This window comes from Ruditapes philippinarum, unplaced genomic scaffold (assembly GCF_026571515.1).
Source record: "Ruditapes philippinarum isolate M1 unplaced genomic scaffold, ASM2657151v2 ctg559_1_1_1_1, whole genome shotgun sequence".
Lineage (NCBI taxonomy): Eukaryota > Metazoa > Mollusca > Bivalvia > Venerida > Veneridae > Ruditapes > Ruditapes philippinarum.
The window spans coordinates 69,900-90,359 of NW_026867237.1; the positions used below are offsets into that span (position 1 = coordinate 69,900).

Genomic DNA, 20,460 nt, shown 5'->3' on the forward strand with positions numbered 1-20,460 from the left:
GAATTGTTTGATTATTATTATAGATCGAATGTTGAGCTGAATGTTGATTGTCTAGCTCGACATAAGAAATTATCGAATGTCTAGCTGATTGTTGATTGTCTAGCTCAACATTCACTTTAAGAAAACCTCGATCATTATTATAGATCGAATGTTGAGCTGAATGTCGATTGTCTAGCTCGACATAAGAAATTATCGAATGTCTAGCTGATTGTTGATTGTCTAGCTCAACATTCACTTTAAGGATACTTTGATAATTATTACAGGTCGAATGTTGAGCTGAATGTTGATTGTCTAGCTCGACATAAGAAATTTTCGAATGTCTAGCTGATTGCTGATTGTCTAGCTAAACATTCATTTTAAGAATACTTTGATTATTATTACAAGTCGAATGTTGAGCTGAATGTCGATTGTCTAGCTCGACATAAGAAATTATCGAATGTCTAGCTGATTGTTGATTGTCTAGCTCAACATTCACTTTAAGGATACTTTGATAATTATTACAGGTCGAATGTTGAGCTGAATGTTGATTGTCTAGCTCGACATAAGAAATTTTCGAATGTCTAGCTGATTGTTGATTGTCTAGCTCAACATTCACTTTGAGAATTGTTTGATTATTATTATAGATCGAATGTTGAGCTGAATGTCGATTGTCTAGCTCGACATAAGAAATTATCGAATGTCTAGCTGATTGTTGATTGTCTAGCTCAACATTCACTTTGAAAATTCTTTGATTTTTATTATAGATCGAATGTTGAGCTGAATGTCGATTGTCTAGCTCGACATAAGAAATTATCGAATGTCTAGCTGATTGTTGATTGTCTAGCTCAACATTCACTTTAAGGATACTTTGATAATTATTACAGGTCGAATGTTGAGCTGAATGTTGATTGTCTAGCTCGACATAAGAAATTTTCAAATGTCTAGCTGATTGTTGATTGTCTAGCTAAACATTCATTTTAAGAATACTTTGCTATTATTACAAGTCGAATGTTGAGCTGAATGTCGATTGTCTAGCTCGACATAAAAAATTATCGAATGTCTAGCTGATTGTTGATAGTCTAGCTCAACATTCACTTTAAGAAAACCTCGATCATTATTATTGATCGAATTTTGTGCTGAATGTCGATTTTCTAGCTCGACATAAGAAATTTTTGAATGTCTAGCTGATTGTCGATTGTCTAGCTCAACATTCACTTTGAAAATTCTTTGATTTTTATTATAGATCGAATGTTGAGCTGAATGTCGATTGTCTAGCTCGACATAAGAAATTATCGAATGTCTAGCTGATTGTTGATTGTCTAGCTCAACATTCACTTTGAGGATACTTTGATAATTATTACAGGTCGAATGTTGAGCTGAATGTTGATTGTCTAGCTCGACATAAGAAATTTTCGAATGTCTAGCTGATTGTTGATTGTCTAGCTCAACATTCACTTTGAGAATTGTTTGATTATTATTATAGATCGAATGTTGAGCTGAATGTTGATTGTCTAGCTCGACATAAGAAATTATCGAATGTCTAGCTGATTGTTGATTGTCTAGCTCAACATTCACTTTGAAAATTCTTTGATTTTTATTATAGATCGAATGTTGAGCTGAATGTCGATTGTCTAGCTCGACATAAGAAATTATCGAATGTCTAGCTGATTGTTGATTGTCTAGCTCAACATTCACTTTAAGGATACTTTGATAATTATTACAGGTCGAATGTTGAGCTGAATGTTGATTGTCTAGCTCGACATAAGAAATTTTCAAATGTCTAGCTGATTGTTGATTGTCTAGCTAAACATTCATTTTAAGAATACTTTGATTATTATTACAAGTCGAATGTTGAGCTGAATGTCGATTGTCTAGCTCGACATAAGAAATTATCGAATGTCTAGCTGATTGTTGATTGTCTAGCTCAACATTCACTTTAAGAAAACCTCGATCATTATTATTGATCGAATGTTGAGCTGAATGTCGATTGTCTAGCTCGACATAAGAAATTTCTGAATGTCTAGCTGATTGTCGATTGTCTAGCTCAACATTCACTTTGAAAATTCTTTGATTTTTATTATAGATCGAATGTTGAGCTGAATGTCGATTGTCTAGCTCGACATAAGATATTATCGAATGTCTAGCTGATTGTTGATTGTCTAGCTCAACATTCACTTTAAGGATACTTTGATAATTATTACAGGTCGAATGTTGAGCTGAATGTTGATTGTCTAGCTCGACATAAGAAAAATTTCGAATGTCTAGCTGATTGTTGATTGTCTAGCTCAACATTCACTTTGAGGATACTTTGATAATTATTACAAGTCGAATGTTGAGCTAAATGTTGATTGTCTAGCTCGACATAAGAAATTATCGAATGTCTAGCTGATTGTTGATTGTCTAGCTCAACATTCACTTTGAGGATACTTTGATAATTATTACAGGTCGAATGTTGAGCTGAATGTTGATTGTCTAGCTCGACATAAGAAATTTTCGAATGTCTAGCTGATTGTTGATTGTCTAGCTCAACATTCACTTTGAGAATTGTTTGATTATTATTATAGATCGAATGTTGAGCTGAATGTCGATTGTCTAGCTCGACATAAGAAATTATCGAATGTCTAGCTGATTGTTGATTGTCTAGCTCAACATTCACTTTGAAAATTCTTTGATTTTTATTATAGATCGAATGTTGAGCTGAATGTCGATTGTCTAGCTCGACATAAGAAATTATCGAATGTCTAGCTGATTGTTGATTGTCTAGCTCAACATTCACTTTAAGGATACTTTGATAATTATTTCAGGTCGAATGTTGAGCTGAATGTTGATTGTCTAGCTCGACATAAGAAATTTTCAAATGTCTAGCTGATTGTTGATTGTCTAGCTAAACATTCATTTTAAGAATACTTGATTATTATTACAAGTCGAATGTTGAGCTGAATGTCGATTGTCTAGCTCGACATAAGAAATTATCGAATGTCTAGCTGATTGTTGATTGTCTAGCTCAACATTCACTTTAAGAAAACCTCGATCATTATTATTGATCGAATGTTGAGCTGAATGTCGATTGTCTAGCTCGACATTCACTTTGAAAATTCTTTGATTTTTATTATAGATCGAATGTTGAGCTGAATGTTGATTGTCTAGCTCGGCATAAGAAATTATCGAATGTCTAGCTGATTGTTGATTGTCTAGCTCAACATTCACTTTAAGAAACCCTCGATCATTATTATAGATCGAATGTTGAGCTGAATGTCGATTGTATAGCTCGACATAAGAAATTTCTGAATGTCTAGCTGATTGTCGATTGTATAGCTCAACATTCACTTTGAAAAGTCTTTGATTTTTATTATAGAACGAATGTTGAGCTGAATGTCGATTGTCTAGCTCGACATAAGAAATTATCGAATGTCTAGCTGATTGTTGAGTTTCTAGCACAACATTCACTTTAAGAAAACCTCGATCATTATTATAGATCGAATGTTGAGCTGAATGTCGATTGTCTAGCTCGACATAAGAAATTATCGAATGTCTAGCTGATTGTTGATTGTCTAGCTCAACATTCACTTTAAGGATACTTTGATAATTATTACAGGTCGAATGTTGAGCTGAATGTTGATTGTCTAGCTCGACATAAGAAATTTTCGAATGTCTAGCTGATTGTTGATTGTCTAGCTCAACATTCACTTTGAGAATAGTTTTATTATTATTATAGATCGAATGTTGAGCTGAATGTTGATTGTCTAGCTCGACATAAGAAATTTTCGAATGTCTAGCTGATTGTTGATTGTCTAGCTCAACCTTCACTTTGAGAATTGTTTGATTATTATTATAGATCGAATGTTGAGCTGAATGTTGATTGTCTAGCTCGACATAAGAAATTATCGAATGTCTAGCTGAATGTTGATTGTCTAGCTCAACATCCAATTTAAGAAAACCTCGATCATTATTATAGATCGAATGTTTAGCTGAATGTCGATTGTCTAGCTCGACATAAGAAATTATCGAATGTCTAGCTGATTGTTGATTGTCTAGCTCAACATTCACTTTAAGGATACTTTGATAATTATTACAGGTCGAATGTTGAGCTGAATGTTGATTGTCTAGCTCGACATAAGAAATTTTCGAATGTCTAGCTGATTGCTGATTGTCTAGCTAAACATTCATTTTAAGAATACTTTGATTATTATTACAAGTCGAATGTTGAGCTGAATATCGATTGTCTAGCTCGACATAAGAAATTATCGAATGTCTAGCTGATTGTTGATTGTCTAGCTCAACATTCACTTTAAGGATACTTTGATAATTATTACAGGTCGAATCTTGAGATGAATGTTGATTGTCTAGCTCGACATAAGAAATTTTCGAATGTCTAGCTGATTGTTGATTGTCTAGCTCAACATTCACTTTGAGAATTGTTTGATTATTATTATAGATCGAATGTTGAGCTGAATGTCAATTGTCTAGCTCGACATAAGAAATTATCGAATGTCTAGCTGATTGTTGATTGTCTAGCTCAACATTCACTTTGAAAATTCTTTGATTTTTATTATAGATCGAATGTTGAGCTGGATGTCGATTGTCTAGCTCGACATAAGAAATTATCGAATGTCTAGCTGATTGTTGATTGTCTAGCTCAACATTCACTTTAAGGATACTTTGATAATTATTACAGGTCGAATGTTGAGCTGAATGTTGATTGTCTAGCTCGACATAAGAAATTTTCAAATGTCTAGCTGATTGTTGATTGTCTAGCTGAACATTCATTTTAAGAATACTTTGCTATTATTACAAGTCGAATGTTGAGCTGAATGTCGATTGTCTAGCTCGACATAAGAAATTATCGAATGTCTAACTGATTGTTGATTGTCTAGCTCAACATTCACTTTAAGAAAACCTCGATCATTATTATTGATCGAATGTTGAGCTGAATGTCGATTGTCTAGCTCGACATAAGAAATTTTTGAATGTCTAGCTGATTGTCGATTGTCTAGCTCAACATTCACTTTGAAAATTCTTTGATTTTTATTATAGATCGAATGTTGAGCTGAATGTCGATTGTCTAGCTCGACATAAGAAATTATCGAATGTCTAGCTGATTGTTGATTGTCTAGCTCAACATTCACTTTGAGGATACTTTGATAATTATTACAGGTGGAATGTTGAGCTGAATGTTGATTGTCTAGCTCGACATAAGAAATTTTCGAATGTCTAGCTGATTGTTGATTGTCTAGCTCAACATTCACTTTGAGAATTGTTTGATTATTATTATAGATCGAATGTTGAGCTGAATGTTGATTGTCTAGCTCGACATAAGAAATTATCGAATGTCTAGCTGATTGTTGATTGTCTAGCTCAACATTCACTTTGAAAATTCTTTGATTTTTATTATAGATCGAATGTTGAGCTGAATGTCGATTGTCTAGCTCGACATAAGAAATTATCGAATGTCTAGCTGATTGTTGATTGTCTAGCTCAACATTCACTTTAAGGATACTTTGATAATTATTACAGGTCGAATGTTGAGCTGAATGTTGATTGTCTAGCTCGACATAAGAAATTTTCAAATGTCTAGCTGATTGTTGATTGTCTAGCTAAACATTCATTTTAAGAATACTTTGATTATTATTACAAGTCGAATGTTGAGCTGAATGTCGATTGTCTAGCTCGACATAAGAAATTATCGAATGTCTAGCTGATTGTTGATTGTCTAGCTCAACATTCACTTTAAGAAAACCTCGATCATTATTATTGATCGAATGTTGAGCTGAATGTCGATTGTCTAGCTCGACATAAGAAATTTCTGAATGTCTAGCTGATTGTCGATTGTCTAGCTCAACATTCACTTTGAAAATTCTTTGATTTTTATTATAGATCGAATGTTGAGCTGAATGTCGATTGTCTAGCTCGACATAAGAAATTATCGAATGTCTAGCTGATTGTTGATTGTCTAGCTCAACATTCACTTTGAGGATACTTTGATAATTATTACAGGTCGAATGTTGAGCTGAATGTTGATTGTCTAGCTCGACATAAGAAATTATCGAATGTCTAGCTGATTGTTGATTGTCTAGCTCAACATTCACTTTAAGGATACTTTGATAATTATTACAGGTCGAATGTTGAGCTGAATGTTGATTGTCTAGCTCGACATAAGAAATTATCGAATGTCTAGCTGATTGTTGATTGTCTAGCTCAACATTCACTTTGAGGATACTTTGATAATTATTACAGGTCGAATGTTGAGCTGAATGTTGATTGTCTAGCTCGACATAAGAAATTTTCGAATGTCTAGCTGATTGTTGATTGTCTAGCTCAACATTCACTTTGAGAATTGTTTGATTATTATTATAGATCGAATGTTGAGCTGAATGTTGATTGTCTAGCTAGACATTGAATGTCGATTGTTGATTGTTGATTGTTTAGCCAAGTTATTGTACATAAGAACATTACAGTTGTTTTGTCACATCAAACAATGATTTTTTAACATTTACAATTTACTCCCCTGATGACCTTTATTTACCAGTTGTGGATTCTAAATTCAAAATTTCACAAATTTTCGTGTTTAAATCAGCTATAGGCGGTACCAAGGGGGGCGTGGATGGCAGCTTGCAAGTACTTCTACCGTTCATGAACAGGTTCGATCTAACAACATTTTCAATTTTGCCGATTTTTGGCGTTCTTTGGGAATACTGTTTTTCTCTATATCAGTTTAGATGTCTTATAGATATAGATATAAAAATAAACCAATAACTAAAAGAAATTATTATGTGTAAATTAATTTTGCATCATAACAATAATGAAAAACAAACACAATTCATAGTCACTCAATGTTTAGATAAACAGTGTTCTTTACTATTTTAATTTAAATATGCCGCCACTGAAAAAGAATTGGCAATAATATTAAATCATTTTGACTTATAGAATAAAATTGGAATCAGTTTGTTAATGCAAGTGTGAAATTTATCTTCCATTTAACATCGCAAAATTGCATCGGATTTTATTTAATTCAGCAAGGTAATATAATATTATTTAGTTTTAAAGACTTTCTATTGTGAAGGCGTGTCTATTTTGCGTCTTTATCATGGTCAGTTCTGCCCGAAAATATTTTACGTTGGGTATGAAGTCAAAACGTCACTTTTTAAGCCAAACTAAATTATCAAAACTATGAAGTAAATTTTACTAATGGACCTTGGTAACCTGCATCTTTACGTTTTTGTTATACAATAATGTGAAGAATACCCCAAGTGATGGCTCTGAGATAGAGCAATTGGTTTCTATACAATTGCAAATGCTGTGAAGCGAAAAGATTAATATAGCTCCTATTTTTCATATACTATTCATCTATTCTACAGTAATTGCTTTTAGTGTAACCAATTCATTATAATTTGTGACATCATCAATTATTCACCATAAACTTATTAACTACGTGGAGGGTTATAAAAATCAGTATTGCAAGTCAGAACATTATAGCATTTAGTTGGTCAAATTTTTATATGATACACATTATCATCCATCATATTAACGACCGTGTTTCTATTTAATCGAATATTTCAGGATTAAAGTAAGATATTTATACATAAGCTATCATTTCCATACGGTTTTGAAGTAATCTGTGTTCTAGTAAAAAAAACTGTCATTTTGACTAAAAGAGAAATCGTTGCAGATTTTTTTCATTGTTTTCATGATTTGCGTTTCTCTAGAATTTCAAAATATTTTTTTTTCTTTTTTCTCTCTCCAAAGTTACAAGGTAGTTGCTGTTAACTGATTCCTTTTATTTGTAAACGAAATATATACATGTATTTTAGAATTTTAAAAGTGTGAATAATCACAATAAAAGCATACATTTATTTTACTGAAGTGTTAAACGACTGTTCAACAATCACGATTATACAATAAAAGCGTAAAATTGTTGCAAAATGACTTGCTAAAATATTATGTTAATAAGAATTTCACATGGTCGCCGTTTATTCAAAGTCTACATCTTTTATATTTATATTCCGTGTAGGTTCAAATATTTATATTTGATATTTCATTGCTGGGAATATCAAATAGTAAAATTACTGATATACAAACACAATAGCGTCAATTTCAATACGAGATATACTGTATTTTCTTTCTGTTATAAACATTTGCCCATCTAGCTCAAAAAATTAAAATTGAAGTTATTCCCAGTAGTGCCATACATGTTTTTGTTAACTTTAATATTTTGTTAAAATATGTGAATTATTTTTTTGACAATCGATCTTTAAATGCTTGGTTAGGAATAATTGAGTATAAAAATATATCACATGAAACAAGAAGTGTCGGTAGGACGGCGTACTCGGCTATTATAACTGCTTGTCTGGATCAAGTAGAATTTTCTAAGTTCCAAAAGGGGCATAATTCTGATAAAACATACGTTAGACTTATAGGCCTTGAACAGTGAACTCCTAGTTATCTCCCAAATAAGTGTGCTATTATTATTATTATTATCATTATTATTATTATTATTTAACATCATCAAAACAGAATAAGTTGATGTGTGAATGGGCCATGAGTTTATAAAGCAGACTTCAATAAACAAAGATGTTTCAAAATATGACATCATTATCGTACTTTGTAGCTATAATAATCTGAAATTTAATGATACAGCTAATAACCGTAACATACCGCACTAAAATTGTTGAAAGAAAATCGTAAATGTTAAATAATCACGTGAAATGATTATGAAAAAATGAGGTAGATTTTCTGTACTGCTATTTTTCACTTATTCTTCACATATCTTATGAATAAGAAATAAGAAATAAGCTTTATTTCAGTAACTGATAACATTTATCATCTCGTGTTAGTTTAACGCATATTTTTAACAGATTTATGATTTATTATTCTTCTTCATATGATACTTGTTAACGATACACCACGAGGTTCAATAGAAAGGGCATTAAATTGAATTGACAAGACTTTGTACTACATTTGAAAATGACGTTTCAATAATTATAAAGGAATGGTAATATTGACCTTCAGATGTTCAAACATTTGCAGTAAAGAGTATGTTTCAGGTTTTTTAATTATCAAATCAAATATTTATTTTAGATTTATGAGAATTAATGCTGTCTTGTTTTATAAAAGTAGTTAAAATTTAATCAAGGCTGGCAAGTATTAAGAAATGACAAATCAAAAAGACGGACAGCAAGTGATCGTATAGTGAACTTTAGATGGGACTATAAAGCCAGGTTAACTATATAATTTCTCCAAAGAAGAAGAACTCTATAAGACTTGTCTTTCATTATTCTCATCCTTTTCCATTGTGTAAAAATAATTTATTTGTGGTTTATTTGTATGTACATTATATATACTTTGATTGATTTTTTGTGTTTATTTTAACACTGAGACTTATTTTATGCATGAAATATAACTTATATTTAACAGAATTGTGTTAAGTACGAGAAAACTAACACTTTTTTACCTAACAATTAACATTTAAGTGAATATTTGATAATTTATCAAAATCTTAAGAAACAGAAATCAAAATGATTTATAATGGTGTCAAAATATACAATTTTGAATATAGTCAATGCTCTGAGGCTTTGCAGTGAACTCACCTAAAAGGCCAGTTCCCAAGATAAGTAATATAGAAACCCACAAAGTACTTATACATATTTGGTCGTCATTTAAATGATAGCTATAAGATTGATTGGTCAGAAAAGTTAGTAACAAGTTCTGCAGTAATTTAATTCTATTTAATCTAACAGACCTTAAAAAACAAAGACTCAAACCGAAAGAACCAATCAAATCAATTTCACAAAAGTAAGTTAGGGAAAGAAGTTAAGGTAACTATTTGACAAATTAATAAATTGTATTTACTAAAATTCAGCCCTATCAAAAAATAAAAACCTGGGAAAGGAAGCAATAGAAACAACACTAGTATATGAAGCTTGCGGGCTCGGTTTGATTGAATCTGTTCATGGAAGATAATGTAAAACAGTCTAACATCTCTAACGCAACCTCCCTGGACCGGCTTAAGGGGTATTAAAGTTGCAACGCCCTCATGCTGGAAGCAATGATCCCGGGGGACCAAAACAAAATATAACAACACTGAACGGTGTCAGTGTGGCTTGCAAAGGGAATGACCAATACATCTGTTTTAAAACTTGAGCATGCGAGGTGTGCGTTTAGCCGGTTGCTTCGGGAAACAAACGTTTGTTCTTTATCTACAATAGGCGTTAATATTATTGTATGTAAATACAATTAGTAGTTTATTCATGAAAAATCCATTTTGAAAGAAAAGAAAAAATGTTTTCAATACAATAATTTGTTAATCAGTAAGAGCAGAGTTGTAATGCTCTCTTTTCAGAATAAAATTTATCCATAAAATAAGCGTTTGTCCTTTTAAAGAAATATCTATATACATGTATATTCATATAACCAATAGTATTATAATTTGATCTTTCTTTTACAAACCACATTCTTCCTAATTGCTTTGTGTTTATACAGGATGTAATTTGAGAAAAAATAATCAATTTTGCTAATTGCAAACTAATTTATTATTTCTATTACCTACACTATTCATTTTAACGAATCATGTAGGGATGTTTAGATCAATGATACAAACACGAAAAATATACGGCAATTACAGCGTTTTGAATTATATGTATGTAATAAAAATATCAAAACAAGATATTCCTTACAGATAAACGTTCAATCACGATTTTTAAACACAATCTTGCTTTGGATCATGGGTTGTCAAAATAAAAACTACAATTTTGTCCTGATGTAAAAGAAATTTAATATATATTCAAATGTAATTTTGACACGTGCATGAGATTCTTTTAAAACATACAATTGAGTAATCAATCAAAATTGGTCGGACGATAAACCTATCTCGATTTTTTTTTAATATGATATGCATGCAAGTTATGTTACTCAATACATTTATGAAAATACTACGATTTGCATGCTGTAAACATATACAATTTTAGTAATATGACCTGATTAAACATTAATATTTTCGACAAACTATACAGTCTATGGTGCAATCGTCTGCTGACCGTCACTAAATTAGTGCAGACTACATACGGTACAGCTATGTACCAACATATATACACCATGAAATATATATATGTCTGTCTGACTGTCTGTCTGTCTGTATTTGAACACATACGCTCGTATGTTTATTATCTATCTATTCATTATTTGTATCTTTATTTTATAAGTAAGTTAACTCATTATTTTTGGCTTATTATACACGTGTAATGTTGCGGTTTCGTAACTTGCGGATGATAGTTAACAATGATGCTAAACATGAACATTGCATTTATCAGTTTTATGCTCTACCTGATTAACTTTTGTCAAAATTTTAAAACCATACCCTGTTAAATGGCGAATTGATATAGTTCTGAACAAAACCAGTTGTGCAATTTATAAAAACATTTTCGTACATTTGTATTGACAATCATGTACACAAAATTAAATATTTGGGAAAGGAAATTGCTTTTAAGGCACTTGGTCACTCAAAACAGGTACTTTTTCTTATCATTTTTTTTTTCGTATTAGTAAAACAAAATGGTAATATCTGCTGTAAAGACTTACTATGTGATTTTTCGTTTGCGTTTCTTTCCATTTAAACATAAAGTATATTACTCTTTGAAATACGAATGATATCAAATTGTTGAACCAGCGTCTGAATATATGAACAAATATAAACATTCACTTCTTCAAAAAGGACAAATACTAAAATGACGTATCGTCACGATTTGTATAAACTAAACATTATCACGTATTGTTACAAATAATTATCTCAAACCATTATAAATGTTTGTCGTGATCACAGAAATGAAATAATTGAAATAAGTTGCTAATGTACAAACGCACGATATCGCGGTTTCTTTTATTCGTGTATAGTTTGATTTAGACGACACGAACATGTTTTATTATATCAGAAATTTTAAGAGCAATAAAAACGATGAAATAAGTTTAAATTGTGAACAAAAAATGATTATCTGATTAAGAGATGTAATGGTAATTGCATCACACAAATTGCTCTTTTCACCAAAGTGACTGAAGCAAGCTCTCTTATAGATCAGTGGTCAATTACCCGCCCGCTTAGCTCAATAGGAAGAGCACCGGATTAGTATTCCAGGATTCCAGGGTTCGGAGTTCGATCTTCGGCCTAAGCGAAATTTCCCTCGGACATTGAATCTAATGGTCATTTGTCTCCCACAGTTGATTTAGATTTGATATGAGATTAGTAGCCGATCACTTACAGGAAAATTTGAATGAAATTTTATTGATTATTTATTCAGTCGACCGACTAGAAATATGTTAACATCCACCCAAAACCAAAAAAGAACAAACAAATTTCGGTATATTTTTTTCTTTTATCTTTGTTCGCCTTCCACATATTGTCAATTAAAAATAAAAATAAAAACATCCAATTTTGTGGGATGAAGATTTTTCTTTCATCAGTACAAATATCAGCAGTCAATTGAGTGCGGTTTACGGTCATGCGTTCTATTTTTTTTTTCAAATTATGTCAATGTAAATAAATTTCATATGCGTAAATAACTTTATTTTCAATTTCAGTACTTTGGGTTTGAAGGTTTACTGCAGTAAAACATTATTGAACTGAAAGATGGGCGCGTTTTAAGATTGAACAAGGATTTCATATTTGATAGTATATACTGTCATAAGGTAAATATATATATATTGTTTGTATATATATTATGATCAGTATTTGACAAAAACAGTTTTCATCATTGATATTTCATAAGAAGTCATATCCTCAACAGATTCATCATGCGTTCTCAAAAGTTAAAGTTTGATGTAAAAGTCGAGATATCACGATGATTTAAAGCTATCACAAACAACAACAACAACAACAACAACAACAACAACAACAACAACAATAATAATAATAATAATAATAATAATAATAATAATAATAATAATAATAAAATAATAATAATAATTATTATTATAATAATAATGATAAAGACAACAATAAAAAACAACTCTGATAAATTAATTTCGTTCTTTATTTTAGAAAATGCACTACCATAAGTTGCAAACTAATGCTCCTAGTGATGTTTTAATGTGTACTATTTTATAACCGATGTCCGCAGGTGAAGTTTATGACCATAACCATTCGTCCAAGTTGAAACGTAACACATTAAATGCTAAACTATTGAAATTAAATGCAGTGCGGTAATTACTTAAAGTTCATGATGTTTTGAAACAGCTTTACATCTATAACTATAAAGCAATTGATCACTGCAGTTGCAAGACAAACTTATAGCCTTTAGGGAAAATAAAGTCGTATGAAACCTAACAAATAATTGACGTAACATAGAACAAAGTGTTCTATTCACATAAAGCTCAAGCTATCGACAAATATCTGGATTGAAAACGATTATAATTGCTTTTACGTGACCAGCTAAACAATATTACGGATCCTCCTTACATTTGCTAAATATCTGCTTTTAGTGTAAACAATTAGATTTAATTGAACTGCCAATAATTCATCAATAATTCATCAACTGCGTCGGGTGAAAGGTTAAATAATCAGTGTCTTGAAACAGAGCACTCAATTCGTCAAAATCATCAGCAGACATTTCATTATCAAATACTTTTATACGACCCCCATCAATACCATTAAACCCATTACCATTATTATTTGCTTTTTCTCGGTTGACTTCCGAATTATAAAACAGTTGTATTTGCAAAAGCAAGCTATCATTTCTAAGTGAAATGCCAGTCAGTCTATATTCTCATTGATTTTAGTTAATTTGACGTCTGGAACATTGCAAATATTTTCGTGAGTTATCTTTCTAGGATTAAGGATTAAAAGCACAAGTAAGAGTACTTTTCTTTCTTATATTGTAAGGAAAACTTGTTGTAAAGTCATATGCAATTATGAACATTCTTTAAAGGCATATTATGCCTCAGAAAAAAAGCCATTTTACATTTTATATTTTTGATTCTTTAGAAATGTCAAACATGCGTTTTAATAAAGTTTTGATAACGGATTTTGAGCATATTAGATGTTTAACAACTGCTGAAGGAAGCTGCGCTGAACGTGTAGTAATGTGTTGTTATGGTAGCAAAATGTTAACAAAGTAATATATTTTGACTTCCATACAAAATACTCATTTACTGTGATTATACCAATTACCAACATAGCAAAAGAAGCAAAAGATAGTCCATCGATGTGACAAATGAGGATTTGTTCGAAACTGTAACAAGATAACAAAAATAGAAAGTTTTTGAGAAACAAAAATGATAACATTTCTTAGGCATAATGGGCCTTTAAGTTTAGAAATTAGATTTATAGTTTATGATTTGGGTGTGAAGTATACGTTTCTGAACTTGATCAATACTTTAAATCTAATAATACATAATGAAAGTATAAAATATGGACTACATCTCTATGTTGTATTACGCTTTTGTTCAGTCATCACGATTTATTTTACAAAAAAAAATAATGTCAATATTTGTTACAAGATGACACATTTAAATACCTTTATTCAACTTTAAGGGTCTTACATTCAAATTAACTATTTGACATTTTCTTTCATAAAAAAGATGAAATTTGGTAAATCATTGGCGTGACGTTTTACAATGTAGGTAATTGATACTTACACACGAATGAATGAATAGCTGGATATATTTTTTCTCTGTATAACCTTAATGTACAGCTTAAAGCGGCCTTCGGGTATTCTTAAATCTTCTATTTTTAGAAACGAAGGTCACTGGCGCGTTATGAATAGCTGTCCATACGCTGTCTTTAAGAAGGCTTAATGATGATATGATACACTTTTCCAAGATAATATTAATACTTAGTTTGAAACACCACAGAATTGTTTTTCCAACATTAAAATAAAAGCTGAAGGCCGCTTTAAGAACGGTAATATCGATGTACAGTAGGTGCCCCCAACGACTTTAATATGAATGGAAAATCGTGCACATTTTTGAATATATTCATCTTGTGATATATTGTGATTTAAATACTGATGTTATAAATCTTCAAGTTTTAAATTGACCAATTTATGCATGATTGGGAATTTATTGTAATAATATCAAAATAGAACATCTAGATTATTTCTATCACACTCTGACTGAGGTAACTGCGTTTTATATCTAGTATATCTTCTTTAGATTAGTAGTCATTACAAAATATACATTCTTAAAGGCACATTATGCCTCAGAAACAAATTTTTTCTTCTTTAGAAAGGACAAACATGAATTTTATAATTCTAATTGTAAATAATGGTTTTAGAGAAATGTTAGATGCTTGTTAAATGATTTATGTGAAATAATTTGTCATAGAAGTAACAAAATGTCAACAAAGTAGTATTTTGACTTCTATACAAAACAATTATCTACTTTGACTGTAAGAAAAAAAAAAGATGGAAAAATAGACGGTAATATGCCAATGAGTAACTTTCGGATACTGTTAAAGTACACAAAATTAAAAAGCTTTTGATAAATACAAATTAAAGCATTTCTGAGGCATAATGGTCCTTTATAATAAAAAAGAAATGTATATATTTTATTAAGTAAATTAAGTAAATCATCATATCATATCATGTAAAGTTATATCACATCATACATGTATATTTATATCACATTATATTATAAAAAATTATCCTCACATATCACAGTCATGTCAAAATCCTATGATTCCAGGTTACAAAATCGTATCATATTATGTCATAGGTGTAATGAGTTTATCCTAATTTTTTATTCAATTTGCTTAATATTATAATCGATGATCTATTTCCGTTTATTTAGAGATGGCTTTTTCGTCACATGAACATTATTCTTACTTGATCTTGTATTGCAAGTAAATTCATTTGAATGTCCTTACCATAGCATTTCAATTTGTGTTGTTTTTTAATCTTAGGTGACTGACATTTTCAAGATGACGGACAAAACGTCACGTGACACAATGAAGGAAACTGCCAGCAATGAGTCATTTGACTCCACAGGAAAGAAGAAAAGTTTCCGGCGTCTTATCAGTAGATTTGCTGAGAAAACATCAATGGTTGGAGTTGCTTATATTGACAATGCAAAGTTCTGGTGGGCAAAAATTATCTGGAGCATCATGCTACTGGCTGCCCTTGCTGCTATGACGTTGCATCTGTGGTATCTAATTGACCAATACACTCAGTGGCCAGTACAGACAAAGATTGCACTTGGTTTTGAAACATTACCATTTCCTGAGGTCACCATATGCAATACTAATATCATGCACAGAGGACGGTTTGATAAGTTCAGTGGCGCCAAAGAACTGAAAATCTTAGTAAAGGAATTGCAACCAGAAAATCTTGTCCCTGACCAATTTGATCCCAACTACGATCCGTATAAAAAACCTAGTGGGAATGGATCAACTGACCCCCCAAAGGTAAATTTAGATATCAATCTTTTTCAAACAAATATTTGATTGGACTGTTTCCTAAATCTAAATCTAACATTACATAAGAATGTTCACTATGTAATACATTATTCACATCCATTAAGACATGACCTCATGTTGTGTCGACGTACCTAATATACACTCGAAGTAAACACATTCAAATCAAAACCGAATAATCACACAAAGACGTTCTTTCTTTCAATTACAATATAGAAACGGCTGTCAATAATTGAAACATATTAGTACAATTAAAATTAAAATCAGGAAATAATCTACGACGAATTATAACATTAACGAAAAGCAGTATTATTCACCATCTAATGTAAGTTATTACTCACATCCTTCAAAGTAAAACTGACAAATGTTTGTATAAATGTAATAAATCATACATGATCGGTAAATGTCTTTTCATGCATTTGAATATTGCCTATCTGTTGTCAAAATATCAAATGTTTTATCATAGAATTATATGATCATTTATAAGTCATGCGCAAGTGCATGTGCATGATTTGTAAGCATATAACCAATCTATTTTTAAACATTGTATTTACAGAGACGCAAGCGTTTTGTTCCTCAATATGATAATTTTAATACTTCCCAATTCGATAGAGGAGATAAAGGGAACCCGCGTGCAATGAAAGAAAGCGATACAGATGACTTTGATGGGACAATAGATTCACGAACATTGTTAGAAGACCTCCTAACTGAACTATATATGGATATTGGGAAGTAAGTGCCTGAATTTACATTGTATGATTCGCGGCCAAGTGTGCAAATAAACCGACAAGTCATGTTTGACTTACTCATATTTTATCTGTTCTTCATTTGTCAGACTGTACATAGGTTGTTTAATTGAAAACAAATATGAAATCTTGCCATAATGTACTGAAGCATTTTATTACTTTAAAGTTTAAATCTTTTAAATTATCTCTTAGATTTGGGAAATGTCATGTTTTGAATTTAACCGGATGTGTATACTGGCACAGTTTTACACTGATAGCATATGCACGTCATTGTAAAGACCGATTGAATGATAAATGTTTACAATGTGATTTATATAATATATCCAAATACAAAAATGTAATGATTATTAATGGAACTCCAATGACGACCAAAAACCTAACAACATTTCAAAAAATTGTTCTTACATATATCAACTTGGACACTTAGAACAGAAGGATACAGAAAAGAAGATTAAGAAATGTACTCAGAAATAAATTGAAAATCGTAATTTTGTGCTTTTCTTAGTCCAATTTCAATGAAAAGCGTTGCAACGGTTTTCAATATTGTGTCATTTTTCACAACTTATATAATTATTCTTGGAAAACCATGAAGCTAATAATCTCAAATTGTGCACACAAGTTTTTGGCCTAGACTTAAATGAAATGAAACATTCATCATGAGAAATTATCTCCAGACTCGAAATATAAAAAAAACTTCAGTGTAGTCCCTTTAAACTACGAAATTATAGATATATTTGTCATATTTCACAAAGGACGCGAATTGCTTTGTATTTTAATTCATTTCCTACATGCACTGATAAATATCGTGTCACTTTTTATAACTTTAAAAAATGACAAAAATGGAGAAATGATAGAGTGACATGAATAGAATGTATATTTTGAAGATTAATCTTACCCTATGTAAGACAGTGTCATTTCAATTTTTGTACTAAAGAAAATACGAACTGCAGTTTTAGTTCGGTGTCTTATCACAATTGTTAAATTATGTCTACCAAATTTTTTAACTTACTTTAATTTTGAAGCTAAATGTGATCGCTAGCCGTGTGGATCAATACCCCCATCAAGGGCAAGCCGTTGTTTCCTTGAGCAAGAAACTTTACACTAATTGCCCTGTACTGGTTGGATCCAGAAAAGGATTCGAAAATATGTCTATAAGCTTATAGCTTCCTACACTATAGAACTAAAATAGAGTATTTATAAACCAAACTAACTGTGAAAGTAGTCAAAAATTGTCCCTCTTGTTCATCTCAGTGCTGCTATCGGTTTCTATTCTTTCGGGATCATTGATTCCAATTTTTTACTTCTTTGAAGATTGAATGCTGTTAAAGTCGATGGTTCAGGCCTGAGAGATGCTGCATCTTTCAGTTTTTGTAATGGACGTCATGCACTAACACACTCATTCAAACTGAGTCTGCAATTTTATTATCATTTATTTATGTTTCCATTGCTATCAGGGTATATAGATTGAAGAAAATTCTAATAAACATGTACACGATGTTTGATTTCGTGTTTTGCAGTTCAGAACACTGTATTGATATATTACATTTAATGTACTAGTAGTTTAAAGTAAAAAGAGCATAACTGTTTTTGAATCATAGAATATGTTCGTTCTAAATAGATGAGAATGATTCTAACATAAATTGTAATTGTTTCGTTATAGACGCGAAAGAGCCGAACTGGGTCATAACATATCAGATATGTTGGTTAGCTGCACGTTCAATGGAAGGCAATGCTCAGCAAAGTAAGTCCTTTTGAGGATTTTCTCAAGTTTGGCTATTCCATTACAGCAAATGTCAACGGAAACCATGTTTAAGAAACTCTAATAAAACATGTACAAAAACCATAATTATCTTTCATGAAAGAAACAACATTTTTATGTCTTTATTGCAAGAGGCTCATTTGTACCACAGAAAGAAATAACATTTTTATGTCTTTATTGCAATAGGTTCATTTGTATCACAGACAGTTTGCAGTTCTATACTTTTTGTTAAACATGCTAAATTATATCTAATCAATTTTCAATTTAATGATATAATAGAACAAAACAAACATAGTGACAATCGTTGGTACAGACAATTATGTTTTTTATTTCTTTTTTTGCTTGTAATATTACAGCATGTTTCGACTTCATCAAACTGCAGAATATGGTAATTGCTGGTCTATCCGATCTGATAAATTCAATGTGAAAAATTCTGGGCCATCTGGAGGTATGACAAAATACATTTTTTTTGTTTTCTGTGGATGTTTCTAAATTCAAGTTTACCATTACATGTTTAAATATTGAATACTGCTTATGGGCGTGAACAGTAGCTTTCCAGTACTGTCCATGACCAGGCTCAATCAAACCGAGCCTGCAACATTTTCAATGCTGCCGTTTTGGACTTTCTTTATGAATTCTTTTTCTCCCTATTTCAATAAAATCAAGTTACATGATTGATCCATCATTCGATCATAATGTTTTAGTTATAAAGAATGACAAAATAGTTTTGGCGTAAAAACTATTTAAAATAAAATGTATGCATATTTTAAATAACGCATCAAATATCATGACCAATATATATTTTTCTTTTTCAAAACGTCTTTATGTCTTGTAATATTTTTAATTGTGTATATTTGTCTCTGCAAATTCTCAACGAAGCGGGTGCTAGGGGGCGTGAACGTCACTTGCACTTTCCAGTACCGTCCAATCAAACCAAGCCTGCAACATTTTCACCTTTTTAGGTGTTCTTTAGGGATTCCGTTTTCTTTATCCTAAATATCTTTGTCGAACAGTAAGCTGAATAAATGTTTCCACAATTACATTACAATCTGTTAAACGATCAATTTGAACAATTATCAAATTAACATTGGATTGATTTTGTCCTTTTCCCAGGTCTTTCTCTGGTATTATATTTGGAAATGTCAGAGTACTTAAAGGGTGTCACAACAGGGTATGGTGTGCGAATGCAAATACACGAACAAGAGACTTATCCCTTTCCATACCAAGAAGGTCATTTCGTCCCCGCTTCCATGGAAACGGATGTTGGATTACGAATGGTATACATCTTTCTTCATGTCCTATTTAAAAGCATTTGCCACTTTCCATGAATTACATAATCAGATTGAATCGATATATTATCTCTCGACGTCGTTAAATTTAAACGATCGTTAACTTTGCCAAAAGAATTTTGATAATCTGCAAATTCAAAGTATTGTTTGCCTTAATGTATTTCATTTCAGACTTTATTTACATTTAGAAAACAATTTACGTGATTATGTGGTAAAACATTTTAAATTTTCCTAAATAATAAACTCTGTATTTCCTGTTCAATAGATATTTACTATAAATAATTGTTTTGTAGG

General features: G+C 31.1%; 1 protein-coding gene across 2 annotated transcripts in view; it reads left to right on the forward strand.

The window, feature by feature from the left end:
* LOC132735370 (amiloride-sensitive sodium channel subunit beta-like) overlaps positions 1–20,460 on the forward strand; it is a 45,298-nt gene that overhangs the window by 19,201 nt on the left and 5,637 nt on the right. For both annotated transcript variants that reach the window (XM_060722310.1, XM_060722311.1), the window contains exons 2-7: positions 12,544–12,651; positions 15,863–16,363; positions 16,929–17,104; positions 18,779–18,859; positions 19,234–19,325; positions 19,991–20,154. In XM_060722310.1, the coding sequence (XP_060578293.1) occupies positions 15,881–16,363; positions 16,929–17,104; positions 18,779–18,859; positions 19,234–19,325; positions 19,991–20,154 (996 nt within the window). In that variant the 5' untranslated portion in view covers positions 12,544–12,651; positions 15,863–15,880. The remainder of the gene's footprint in view (positions 1–12,543; positions 12,652–15,862; positions 16,364–16,928; positions 17,105–18,778; positions 18,860–19,233; positions 19,326–19,990; positions 20,155–20,460) is intronic.